Here is a 14,276-nt window from a genome sequence, read left to right as displayed (position 1 = left end):
TTCACTAGAGCAGCTTGCTCCAAGCCCTGTCCAACCTGATCTTGAACACTGCCAGGGATGGGGCAGCCTCATTGGCAGCCCTGAGCAGATGCTTTGCACACAGAGACACACAGTAAGGCAGCAGAGAGCCAGATCGATGGTCCAGGCATGCTGGATTAGCAACAGGTAGTAGAAAATGGCTGAAGATGTATCTAAATACACCATGAGCATCTCTCAGGAGTCCTACCTTCAGAGTGAAAGACATAGAGGTAGGGATTAGTATTCTACCCAAATCCCAGATGTTGCTGAAGAAGAGAACAGCACAGTCCTGGGGTATCTATCCCACATCAAGGATCATGTGCAGGGAGGAAGCAAACCTGATTCCTCCTAACTTACTATCCCAGCATCATTAATCCTTATTATTTACCCCTTCCTGTGGCTGCACTGGCTCAGCCCTGGCTCCAGCTCTTCCAACATGGCACATGTGCCAGACGGAGCAGCTTTGGGACTGTGCTGTGGACAGATGGCTGGGCTCCCTGGTGAACAGAGCCAGCGGGTATGGTTCCAGCAACAGGCTTCTTTGCAGTAATGATTGATGGTGACTTATACAGGGGCTAAGAGTAATTCTTTGCTGTTAACCAGACTTGGCTACAGCAGAATGGAAGTGGAAATTTGTTGCTTCATTTATTCCTCCTGCCTCTGCTTCCTTCCCACCCACCCTTTGTGCTTTGTAATACCAAAAAGATGATGCTACTTTGCTCGATCTTAAAATTGTCTTTCCCAAGATACTCTTAATTGTATCTCTACACCTTTTCTCATTCACAGGCACATAAGAAGATTAAAGATAGAGGGAGCAGTAATAGATTTAGTTGGGTTTTAATAGGATTTGCAAGGACAATGCAGAGAATGAGCACCATAGAAAATACTGCTACTCTCTCTTTGATACCCCTAAGGCTTCTTTAGGTAGGCTTTCACAGAGATCTTTGTCTGTGCCCTGCATTCAGAGTCAGGGCTCTCGATTTTCAATAGAGCATATGTGGAGTATCTAATCATCTTGGTAAACAGGATGTTACATTATAACCTGCAAAAAATCATTGCAGCCATCATTTTGTGTTATTTCTTTGTATCTTGTGGGGCAGTTTTGCACGTCAGCAGTGGGCTTTTGAATAGCTGCTTGTTATGTTACTGAAAGTGTTTGTGTTTCATGTCAGATAAGTAAAGGGGTGGGTTCTGATCTACCTGATTAACTGGATCCATCACACCCTCAGACATGGAATTCAAGACGCTAAATGAGATGCCTGTTTCACTTTTGGAGCCAGAAGAAATTGGAGGAGGGGGTGGGTGCTTCCAGAAGGTGATTCAGCATTCCTGAAACCTGAATTATCTGTGGAGGTGTCTTTCTCTGCTGACTGTTGGGGAAGCCTTCATGCATAATTTAGACTTCAGTGAGATGTAGTTAGACAGTGGTGCTCAGTGTTTTCTGTTCATTTCTAACGTTTTTCTTGGTATGCACCCAAACCCTGAGGCATCAGAAACCTCCAGATAAGTTGCTGTATCTTTACTTCGCTCCTAGTTGTGATCTCCAGCAAACTTTGGGTGTAAAATAAAACTGAAGGCAAAAAAACCACCCCAAAAATCCCTTTAACGAGATTTCCCCACCTCATGACTCCCAGCCTGTGCCCATCACCATGTCTTCTGAGGTTCCAGTAGTGCATTAAGCAAAGTGGCAGCGGGTTCATGTTTGAAGAGACTGTGTTATGAATCAGTATTTAACATCCAGTTTGATGCAGAGTTGCCTTTCCCAAGTGGCTACTGGGAGAGAAGTGCTGAAGCCTTTCAGAGTGTTACTAGAGGAAAGACATGGTCCTAGCAAAAAGCTTTCCTGACGGAGAATGAGCCTCTATCCCAGCATGGGGCAAAGTCTGTCAGCGTTGCATTAAGATTTGCTATACTTGTTGTCATAATGGTTCAGAGGGTAAAACAAACCGGGTTTTGTCTCAGCTCTTTTCCTCCTATCTCAACCTTTATTTCTCTGTTCTCCTGCAGCACAGCCATGGCCGGAGATTCTAGGATCTTCATGAACCAGGACATGGACATCGGAGTTACATCCAGAGAGCCTAAGAAGATTCCCAAGCAGGCTCGGGATGATGTCCCCATTGCCACCGACCGAACCCGCCTCATATCAGCAGAGGGTAAGAAGCCACGTCAGCGTTACATGGAGAAAAGTGGCAAGTGCAACGTGCACCATGGCAATGTCCAAGAAACATACCGGTACCTTAGTGACCTCTTCACTACGCTGGTGGACCTCAAGTGGCGTTTTAACCTGCTTGTGTTCACCATGGTCTATACCATCACTTGGTTGTTTTTTGGGTTCATATGGTGGCTCATCGCCTATATCCGGGGAGACCTTGACCATCTTGAAGATGAGAACTGGATCCCCTGTGTTGAAAATCTCAGTGGATTTGTTTCTGCTTTTCTGTTTTCTATTGAGACTGAGACAACAATTGGGTATGGCTATAGGGTCATAACAGAGAAGTGCCCAGAGGGCATCATACTGCTCCTGATCCAGGCTATTCTGGGCTCCATTGTCAATGCGTTCATGGTGGGGTGCATGTTTGTCAAGATCAGCCAGCCAAAGAAGAGGGCTGAAACCCTCATGTTTTCTAACAATGCCGTGATTTCCATGAGGGATGAGAAGCTCTGTCTCATGTTCCGTGTTGGAGACCTCCGCAACTCCCACATTGTCGAGGCTTCCATTAGAGCCAAACTGATTAAATCCAAACAGACCAAAGAAGGAGAGTTTATCCCCTTGAACCAAACAGACATCAACGTGGGATTTGACACTGGAGATGACAGATTGTTCCTGGTGTCACCTCTCATCATCTCACATGAAATCAATGAGAAAAGCCCCTTCTGGGAGATGTCCCGCACCCAACTGGAGAAGGAGGAGTTTGAAATCGTGGTCATCCTGGAAGGAATGGTGGAAGCAACAGGTAAGAACATGTCTGGTCAGGGTTTTGAGGGGGGAAGGGGAAAAAATGGAGTGCATTTTGGCCCTCATATTTTAATGTCAGTGTCACCTGCACTGAGAACATGTTGGGATTTGTTCTTCTCTAGTGACCAACTTAGGTGCGATATTGTGGCTTGAGATAACTAGCAGGTTATCTTTAAAGGGTCCTTTAGCTCATGTTGTAGTGTTTCACTCTTTGTAAGTCTCGGGTTCAGATGAAGGGATTGATCCATGATCATTTAGAGATGATCCACAGGGAAAAAAGGAATGGACGAAAGGAATTAATGCTGCCTCCTGTGCTCTTGTTTCCTGTGATCAAAATTCATGGTGCAAACCTTTTTCCATTTCTTCTCTGTATTAAAAACTGGCTGTAACTGTGCTATTTCAGGTATTACTGTAGTGCTGCTTTTTAATGGAGGCAATGAAGGAAGTGGCCAGGTATGACTATATTACTTAATCCTATAAACCAGCATGTGCTGAAACTAAATGACTTGCATATGATGCAGGACATGCATTTTCAAAATCAGCTCAAAGAGGAAAAATAGAAACTACTTTTGTGATTCTTGCAATCTAGCAGCTTAAAACAGCTTAAAACAATGCTGTGTAACAGGTAGATTCGGAGATTTACTCAGCTGATTCCCAGTTTCCTCCTATTGGGGTATTTGTGGCAGGCAATGAAAGAAGTCTGTCTCTGTATATAATAAATCTGGGAAAGCTGTATGCGTTAGCTTTCCAAGGTGTAGAAAAGCAAATGTGTGCCTTGAGCTGAGAGAGTGGATGGCTACAAAAGCCTCCAGGCTTCTGGCCACAGGTGGGATGCAGTGGATCTCTGAGGGGTCTGCATAGGGGGGAAGATGCTTCTACTCTGGACATGGCCCCATGGGGTCATTTTACCACTTGCAGCTAATTCATTAATCCTAGCCTTTGAGGAAGAGCCAGATTCTGGCCCTTGCTTACTAGCTCACTTCTTGAGATTTGTCCTTGTTAGTCTCCTAACAGCCAGATGTAAGCAGAAATAGTCTCTTCAATTCCTGCATCTCAGCCCTTTGCTCTGGAGAGCTAATTCAGTTTCCCAATATCTCCTTTCAGTCATTAGGTGAATAGCAGTAGCTGACTTTTCCAAACGGAGCTAATGGGAGGTTATGTGTGGGTTGCAGTGTACCCAGGTTGGAGTACTGTGTTGCAGAAGTGGAATTCATTTGGCATTACTAGGCAAATATTCTTTCCCAGCAGAGTATTGTAGAGCTGTGGCAAAAGAAGGGGTGGGTGGCAAAGACTATCAAAGGCAAAGATTTGCAATGGAAGCTTATTTTGTAGCCTAAACGATTACTAGATACTAGAACCTCCTAATCTGAGCGTGGAATACAGTTCCTTGTTTGTGCAAAGCCTCTTTCCTCATCACACAATGACACTATCAAATGCTATTTGAACAGCTACTGCATTGCCTTCCTCTTCTGAAAGCTCAGCCTCTGCTCGATCTGTGTTAGAGGAAGTCATTATCAATAACAACCTCAAAATTAAAAGCATGGCATAGGAATAATACTGCTTTACAAATGGGCTCCTCTCCCAGAGGGATTGTACAGGCCAATGCGTAATGGTATTAAGAAGCAGACATCTGTGAAAATGAATTATTCTCATCTCAGAAAACAGGCTGTGAAATTCCAAAACTGGGGCTAGAAAAGCCAGTTTGCCTTGAACTTAGTGCAGCCTGGACCTCGGATGATGCTGTTGTTTGGTTCAGAGTCTGAGATGGGGTTTTTCTGCATGGCGTACAGTAACTGGGGAAGGGCGTGATTCTTTGCCACAGTGTTTGTGCTTCCCTGCTTTGTCTTCACACTTTGTAATATTGATCAAGCAGTTTGGGCGATATTAATCCCTACCTCCATACCTTCAAATTTGCTCCAAGCAAATTCTTTAGGTCCTTTCCTATTGTATTGTTCAAGTCCCATTTGCTTTCAGGAATGGTATCATTTACTTGCAGCATGACTTCTATGAAATCATGACACCGTTATAGCCTGGTCAGGTTCAGGGCAGTGTAAAAATGCATGAAGCTATTCGTTCCCTTAGTAACCCCTATGAAAAAGGAGGACCCAGCATCCCAGTGCTGGGGAAAATATAGTTCTGTTTATCCATAAGGTACTTCGAAAGCACATCAAAACGGCAATTGCCAGCGTTCAAGTGACTGAAGATTATAGCTTTTCCCAATAGCTTTAACCAACCACTCACATATTACACGTGTGATGTGTTGTCTCCTCTCCAACCACCACCTCTTCTTGCTGACATTGAAGCCTTAATTCTGATCCAGTAGAAGGCAACAATGGTAAATAGCTTCAAATGAAAAGTGTGGAATAACTTGACACTTGAAGCCATTGGAGTTCATTTACAAAATGAAATGTTGTGGTTTGAAACAACGCTTTTATTTTCAAGTTGAATTTCCTAAACACTTCCAGTTGTTTGTTTTGTGTCTCAAACCCGTGGGTTTGTTTTCAAGTTGACTTGGATTTTTAATAGAAACACACAAGAAACACCCTGTTTGCAAAGAAGAGAATACAGATTCTGTTATTGCAGTGAGAGCTCTCTAGGGACCCCCTAACTAACCCACACAGCAGCGGAAAGCCACTGACACAGGGCTTCCCGGTCAGTATTTGAGTATGGTTGGGGCACTATGACTCCACAAGAGGTTAAAATATGCCAAAGGGAGACTTAAGTTTCTGGGCTGATCGGTTGTGATCATTGCTGACCACTCTAAAGGCAAAATCAATAGAGATGACAAGTGCTCTGACTTCCAGGGCTGCTTCATGGGCAATTTGGAAAGCAGCAGCATCACTCACAGTGCTGCCTTAATGAATTGGTCACAGAAATTACTTTAGGGAATTAATTCTCCTTTGCCTTATCTGAAAGGGATACTTGTCAAGATCAGCTTGTGATGTGACCTGCAATAAAAGGGAAGAAAGCAAAGATGGAAAATGTGCTTGCAAAGGGAATGCGGTTTTGCTTTCACTGTCTTTCTGCTTCCCACAGTGACAGAATAGGTCTCGGCTGTTGCTGGCCAGGCCTCTTTCCCTTACCCTCCTGGTTATAAACCAGGGCTGCTGGATCTCAGAAGAGCAGTGGAGATTCCTGATTTATCAGTCGCTCTCCTACAAACCTCAGTGCTGCATCTACGGTGTCCAGAATTGCTATTGTCTGGGCACAGAGACACCAGTGCTTGGTCCTCACTGGTTTTCATTAACATCTTTTCCTCAGCACCATTAAATAAGCCACAAGAGACACTTCAGGTGCCCAATTAGTCCAGTCACTAAATGGTATTTTAATAAACTCTTAGGAAAGGAGAGGCATATATATTTCTTGCTTAGAATCTGTGGAGAAAAAGTGGTTTAATGATTAGAAGTCATTTATCTTGTGCTGTCCCTGTGAAAGCGTGGGCAAACAGCGGCTTTTTTGCACCTCAATTTATGCATCTTTACAGAGGACATAGTAAAATATCCTGGCTGTAAATATAGGAGCAAAAGAAGTAGCGTAAGATATCCTGAAATCCATCATCATTTCTGTGAGAGAACAAAGGAGGGGTGCAATGACGAACCAGACTTTTCATACATTCATCATCTGGTTTGGGTTGTCTGCTTGGTTTGTTTTGCATTTTGCATATAAATAAGTTTTCTTTTCTGCAAGAAGGACCTTACAAAACTGTTACAGAAACTGCTTATGCAATTATAGGGAAGAGAGGGACATTGAGTCATTCTTTTCATGAGCTGAATCATCCTCCAGAGGTAGATGTTGGCAGGGTAGTCACAATAAATACCTTTGTGACGGGCCTAAAGGTGTGAGCTTGGTGCTCTGTTTGTCCCTAGTAGGGACATGGCAACATAATCCAAGATCTTTAAATCATAAGGCCCTTTTTTAATTCTCCATCTCCAGTGCCTGGGAGCTTTCACATGCCTGGAGAGCATTCAGATAAATTAAAATCCTATTACTTTCCTCTTGCATAAAAATCAAAGCGAACCAAGCCTAGGCTTGTCCCCCTCGGAAGGAGACAAGCACAGATAATTGGAGGACCATGCTCCTACCTTCTAGTATTCCTTTTCAGGTTGGAGGAATATGGACTTTGTGGAGGTTACAGTGTTCTTTGGTCAAATTAACACATTTTAGAACCACCCAAATGCTGATGCTAATCCAAAGTCATGATATTGCTTAAGTGGAGCGATAGAACATCATATTTTTCTAACTACTCCTTGCCCTCCTGACTTAGATCAGCCTGTCACTGTACCTCTGAGTCCATCCCTTTTTTCTCTGTACTCTTGTAGTGTAGGTGGAGTATGTATTATGCAGCGTTAGTGCACCCAGTGCAAGGGGAAAAGTCACCCCGCACGCAGCAGTGGATGAAAACAAGGACAGAGAAGTGAAATCACTCCCAGCAATATCTGTGTCTGAACTGCACAGAGCCCAGCAAATCTGGCAAGCACACAGCCAGCGTCCACATGACATTTTGCCAGCAGATAATCACTGAGCTCTGTGGCATTTAAATGAGGAGAGTTAATTTTAGGCTGATGAAAAATGTTGTCTTGACAGCCCCAGGGGTTGGGATATCTCTCCCCACTGAGAAAGTTCAGGCTGCGGAGCAGTACTGAAAGATTCAGCTGCGCTGCTGATGTGATCAAACTGAAGCCTGTGGCAATTCTGGATCTGGTTGGTGGATCAGGTTTTGTGGTCTCTTCACTCTCTCCCATTAAAATGCCAGGAAGGGTACTGGCTGTGATGGAATGTTTTGATGGAAACGGGCATCCTCCATCTCCTCTCTCTTGGAGAGAGACTGCTGGTTCATGCTGGCTACCCCACCAGCTGCAAAGGCAGTTAGATTTGCCCTGTGATAATGAAGTTTGATTGGTAACCTAAGGGCATACAAGACCTGGAAATCAGGAGCAATCCCTAGCAGCGAGCCTCTGCTCCACTTGCATAATCAGCGGCACCGCGAGCACTGAGATGTTCTGAAATCAGCAACTCCCAGCGAGTTGCTGCACAAAACCCAGGCTCCTCACTGCGAGAGCCATCAAGTAACTGCTTTTTGTCAGCACGCATTAACATTGCGTTGTCTCTGGTAAAATGCAAGCTGCTTGATCCCAGCTGATTCTGATGACAGACAAGTGCCTTACTGGTAGCGTTCCCTGACACCTATTTTACACACCAGTTTTGCCTCAGTGACTCTCTGCTCAGGAATGTAATGAAACACCTGGTTTAATACACACAGCAATATATTTGGTATCTTTTCATCTACTGGAAACCAGAAACGAGCCATTTAGGAGGGCATCTATGGCTGCCTTAAGCAGGCACATCCACAAACTCTCTATTGATGTAGTGACTCCAGACAACAGACAGAAAAATCCACTTCTTGGGATTCTGCTGTAATGAAATTATCATTAAAACTCTATGAAATGCTTATTGAAACCAGGAGACAGTCCTCTGCTCTCCAGCTTTATTGAAACCTTGGTGCGTCTGCTTATACCTTTGTATTTCCTGGTTTCAATTCAAATTGAGTCTTGTTTGCAGCTGAAAGCTGGGTAAGAGATGAGAAAGCTCTAACTGAAACTTGAAAGCTGAAGATTTCACATTTTCCACCATTGTACACATTTATATTGAACATGCTTTATTTTTAAACCAGATTGTCACCAAACACTTCTCTCTAACTGTACCAAATACCTGTACCATATAAACCCAGAATGTGTAGTTATATCTGCTTCAAGAGAAGGATCAACAGCCTTTATCAAGTAAAGTAACTGTGAAGAGCCTTGTAAGAGATTTTGAGCGTTTGAAATCCTCCCTCAGTTTCTTGTGCTCTCAAAGACGTCCGGGCTTCAGAGGTGCAAACAGTGCTCCTGCACCGAGGTACAACAGCAGAGGCAAAGTTGGTATGGTGCTCAGTGAATAGGAGCAGATGGAGTAAGGATTCGCTACGCTCGAAGTGTCCCATGGACCCCAATAAGCAGGGCTTAGGAAATGAGACAGCTGATTTTTGCAGGAAGCTCGCAGCCAGGTAAGAAAGATCTCAGTCTAGTGAGTGAATCCATCCCAGTGCTGGCTGACCCTCAGATACTCAGAGCAGAGAGGGCACAGAGCACATTGTCTGCAAGTGGAAAGCGGCTGCAGCCGTATGCCTTTAATAGAAATAATGTTTATTGTTTCCACGTCTCTTCTGTCATCTTTTTGCTGTTAGAGAGGCAACAATTAGCTAGGGACATTCGAGATGCGTTGATTAACCAGGGTGGAGAGCACAGGGCAGCCTGCAAAGCAGGCATTTAATGGAATTTGAAGCAGAGACAATAGTGGTGTTTACCGGGTAGTGTAGGAGTTGCCAAGCAGAATGTCCCCACGCAATTAAAACACCACTGCACATGTGCTAAAAAGGAATATTTGAATGGGATTATGGAGCAATTACAAGTTGTCTTATTGTGCTGGCTCTGTGTACCCCTGGGGTTACAGAAAGCAGCTACTGCAGGGAGCTGGCAGTGTGCACTATTTGGTTGCTGAAAGCTTTCTATTGTTCCTTTCTTAATTGAATACTTACAGCAGGAGATAGCTGTGGTTGTGTCTCTGGAGTTCAGGTTAACTGTCAGGTTCTCTCCCAGGCAAGGAGCTATTTCAGGCCCTGATTATAAGGCAGGAGTTCCCTTAGGATGCCTCAGACCCCCACATCTAGCAGTATCCCCCCATCTCGGCCTTGGGGACTTCTCCAGGGGACCTTTCTGCTGCACTTGGAAGGCAATGGTAAGAATCAGCCAGTTCATTCAAGGACCTAATCCTGAGTGTTCTCCTCTCCTGCTCTCTTTGCTGGGCTTTGAAAGCCTCAGAGCTTGGAGGAAGCGCTTGAAGGCCTTGATTTCTGGTGCAAAACCTGCTCTAAAGGCAAAAGAACAAGTTTAACTGTCTCTTTACCATGCATACTGCTGGTTGTCTGGCATTCTGGCCTCTCTGCATGAGGGAGCAGCAGCAAATGGGATTAACCCTGCAGCCCTGCATCACTGACCCTCAAAACTGCCTGTAATAAAAGCCTGTGCCCAGGAGGGTCAACAGTGTGTCAGCAGCACAGCAGGACTCAGATGTTACCAGACTCCATGAGCTGCTCTTTGCTAGCTGATAAAAGGGAGTGAAGATAAACCACTGTTAATTCAATTCCACAGTATGGAATTCAATATGCTTATGAGCTTGGCTATGTGGCAATATGGGGTTTGGTTCTGCCAACCCCATACAGTTGAATTAAACCCTGCAGAGGTATTTATAAGCCAGTTTACCATGTAAATCTATAGGAGCTGTCGCCCTCTCCGCTTTCAAGCTAGGCATCTCTTAACCAAAGTGCAGGAGGGAATTGCTGACACTGTCCTAGATGCAGAAGGATGGGGTCAGACACAGTGGTGGGTCACCTGCTGTGGGGCCGTGTGGGTCAGGCTGTGCGGTCCCTTGGCAGGGTTGGATGTCGTCGTAGCTGTTAGTATCAACCACGCAAGCAACACCTCAGCAGAGCAATGTGAGGACAGAGAAGCTGCTTAGTAATACCAGACTTCAAACTCATAAGCACAAGGTTCAGGAAGCAGTCTGAAGATGCAGCGATGAATCCATCCCTTTCCCTTTGAGTGCTCAGCTTTGTCATGATAGAGGCTTTTGTGAGGCTTATTAAGCGAAGACCTTTTCTGTACCCCAGAGCAATCAGGTACGGAGATAACATGAAAGTGCTTTTAAATGAAAGCAGTGGTTGGGTGAGCATGTAAGGAAGCTTTGCATTTAACATCCCTCTGTTTCCACCCAGGGATGACTTGCCAGGCTCGCAGCTCCTACATGGACACCGAGGTGCTGTGGGGACATCGCTTCACTCCCGTCCTCACCCTGGAGAAGGATTTTTATGAAGTCGACTACAACAGCTTCCATAGCACTTATGAGACCAACACTCCTGTGTGCTGTGCCAAAGAGCTGGCTGAGTCTCGCCGGGAAGGGCAGCTCCTCAGCCATCTCTCCAGTGCCACCCTCCTCAGAGAAGCAGAGACAGCAAGAGGGCAGGAAGAAGAAGAGGAAGGTGTCAGGGAGCCAGCAGGATTGAATGGAGCCAATGGGACAGCAGGAGAGGTGAAAGAAGACCTGCTTGTATAACACCTGAACTGCAGGACAGTAGATACCCACGTACACGTACTGGGTGACTGGTGAGTCAGGAGCTGACCGGGAGTCAGCTGAGATTTATGTCCAGATCTCTGCTGCTTGCTGCTTGATCCTGGCCAGTCACTGCCCAGCACTGTGCCTCAGTTTCCCTCCCCTTTTAGCTGTACAGTGAGCTTTGCACTCATTTGCAGAGCGTTTTGACCTCTGCGAATGAGGCTCACTAAATATCATCACTGCTAAATCGAAATTTCCACCAGTGGTTGTTTCAAAGGATGTGCATTGGACGTTCAGAACTCTTTCCCCCTGAGAGGGTATTTAAAAAGTAAAAGTCCAGAATGTCCCATTTCAGTATGAAGAATGTGGTTTCATACCTTCACTTAATTTGTGAGTCAATGTATTGTAGACATTGTTACTGCTAAATTAAAGGAAGAGGAAAAAAAACCTCTCTGGTGTGCACTGTTTTGCTTTCATGAATTTTGCAAATAGATTTTAGCATTTTCCTCCAGGATCACAGTCATTGTGTGACAATGTTCCCACTTCAGCATGTCCAGCCCATGTTTCTACCTGTCTTCTCAAACTGAGGTGCTATCTTTGTGTACTCTTCTCATGGAATCACTGGCACATTTCATATGCTTTCCATGAGCAGAGAAAGTTTAGATCTTGCCCCAGTGTAGCTTTCTTCCTGGATGTCCCAGTTTCAGTTTGGGTTGATCATTTAAAACAAAGTAAGTAGCCATCTGGGAGTGGGAAAGTAGCAGTCTGCAAGATTCTCTGCTCTTCTGTGAACTGCAGATTTAACATGAAGGTTCGGGTGCTGATGTTTCCTTGGAACATGCACATAACTGAAGCCATGATGAAAAACTGCTACAGATTTGAACAAGACATTAAGAACACGGCCATGATGGGGAAAATCTCCTCCCTTACTACCCAAAATCTGGTGGGAAATACAAGATACCTGCAGAATTGCTTCTTTATCAAAATGGATTGAGGAATACATAATATGCAAGAGTTATTCTCCTTATAGGTATTACTCTATGTATATCTGTGAAACGAATGCACGTTGTATTACTGCTGTACGCTAGAGATCTTAAATATGGGTTTGTCTCTTTATTAACACAAGGACAAGATAAGCTGGAAATAGAAAGCAATAGTCGTTTTGACATGTGAACAAAGAGGAGAATACTATCCATAGGGGTCAGAGATACTGTTTAATTAGAGACCTAATGTTATAATGTAGATAAAAGACAAATTTGTATGGTGGAAAGATGGCTGTGACATGACTCTGTTGTACTTGGTAAGAACCAGCAGTCAGCTTGGCCTCCAGGATATAGGAATTACCATGATGTTATATGGTGAGTCTGGAAGTGAAATGCTTGTCAGTTGTAGAAAGCATCTTGCAGACTTGAAAGGGTTTGGTCTTTCCAAAAGGTCTCATTTTAGGTTTTGTGCTCAGCTTCCTCCTGGTTTTTTCCATACTAAGTCTCAGAGGAACGGAGGGAAGAAAACAGGGAGAGAAATAGGAGAGGTTTCTGAGAGGGATTTGTTCTTTTTCTGAGACCCTCCCTTCCCACCCTACCTCAGCAAAATAGTAAGGTATTAAACTGGGTTCCAGGATGTTTTTATCCTGTAGCTGAAGTGAACTGCTGATGTAGGGGATGGTAACAGGAAGTAAAACTGGAATGGATCGTGCAAGTCAGAGGCAATTTCAGCCCCTCAGAGAGATGTTGCATAAGCTCTACCCGAAAAGCTGACTTGTCCAGCTCAATTCAACATGAGAGAGAGCTTGCTGTGTCCCTTACATGATGCAGGAGAGAGCTTGGAAAATGGCATTAGATTGCCTCTGTGCCTTTCTTCTCCTTCATGCTTGTCACCCTCCAGAGAGAAGCTATCCATCTTTAAATACCCTGAAAGTTCTTTCACCTGCTCACTGCCCTTGAGACTTCATCCCACTAAACTGCTCTTTCCTAATACTGTTAAGTATGAATGGTGCAAATCTATTGTGACACATGGGAAGGAAGACAAGAAGTGGGTTTCTCTCCTCTTGAGCAAAGCCCTTAAGCAGCTCTGTACTCTGCTGGCTTCACAGACTATTTCTGTGTTTGCAGTTTGCAGATATGCCTAAGTACCCTGTTGAATCAATGCTTCAAACAGTGCCTGTGCGAGCAGTAGCAAAAGAACTTCCATGACTTATGTAGAATAGGAGAAGCATCCTGTGGTTTTTAATAAGCTGAGCAGCTCTGGAGGAGGAGGATGTCCTCCAGAGCTGAACACATTTGATGTGTACAAGGTGGGGAGCCATATATTCAAGTTGTGCAGCATGGCAAACAGGTATGTGGGGTTTGTAATGCAATACAGTCTCAGGGGCAAAGCAGCCCCTGGACTATCCTGTGCTCTCCTTGTCCTGAAATGTATCCCGAAGAGAGACTTAATTTACTGAGTGTATCGAGCTGTTCTGAAAGTAACAGAGAGAACCTTTTCCAGAGCTGTCATCTCTGAAAATGATCTCAGTTTCCCTGCTGTTCCACAGGCGCAGGCAGGACAATGAACTGTGGGAATGGAAGCATAATAGACCCGCTCTTTGCGGTAATGAGCGTTCAAATACAAGCCTGCCTCTCTGATGCGAGTTGAAATAGCTCACATAGATATGTCCACCCACATGAATATTCAATATATACTCTACACTCTGTACTTTGAAAAATGTTAACTAATACTCCACAAGAAGCATTTGCAATCTGTAAACACGCTCTTTGTGCACAAATAACCATTCACGTTTATAGACTGAGCCCAGTAAACAAGCTAAAAATACATATTCGAAATACTGAATGACTGCATCTGCTTTGTAACTATCACCGAGAAGCTGGTCGATCTTCCAGGTAATTTAAGTCATTTAATTTCAGCTGTGTTTTCCTGTCCTGCAATCATCAGTGAGGGGTTTCCAGTGGAACAAAAGCTACATTTCTTATTCTCCTTTTTTCTCCTAACAGGATAGTTGGGAAACACCTTTTTAATGCAGAAGAGGCAATGAGCTGTGAACGGAGGCAGGGAGAGCTGCTTGCAGTAACTGTGCTCTGTGATTCTGCCTGGGTTTTTTAGAGGGTTTAGGGACAGGAGTGGAGGGAGCTGCATTTCCTTGCACCAGTTCCTTTCC

At 44.5% G+C, this 14,276-nt stretch overlaps 1 protein-coding gene across 1 annotated transcript; it reads left to right on the top strand.

The window, feature by feature from the left end:
* Positions 1–2,032: 2,032 nt before the first annotated feature.
* On the top strand, positions 2,033–11,122 carry KCNJ5 (potassium inwardly rectifying channel subfamily J member 5; the record flags this gene model as incomplete). The annotated part of the gene is made up of 2 exons (XM_080631780.1): positions 2,033–2,972; positions 10,785–11,122. 2 exons carry the CDS (start codon positions 2,033–2,035, stop codon positions 11,120–11,122), a joined length of 1,278 nt encoding a protein of 425 aa, XP_080487906.1.
* Positions 11,123–14,276: the final 3,154 nt, after the last annotated feature.

This window comes from Psittacula echo, assembly GCF_963264785.1.
Source record: "Psittacula echo genome assembly, chromosome: 18".
NCBI classification, from domain to species: domain Eukaryota; kingdom Metazoa; phylum Chordata; class Aves; order Psittaciformes; family Psittacidae; genus Psittacula; species Psittacula echo.
Note: the sequence above shows the minus strand (reverse complement) of the source record. Positions and strands in the feature narration are given on the sequence as shown.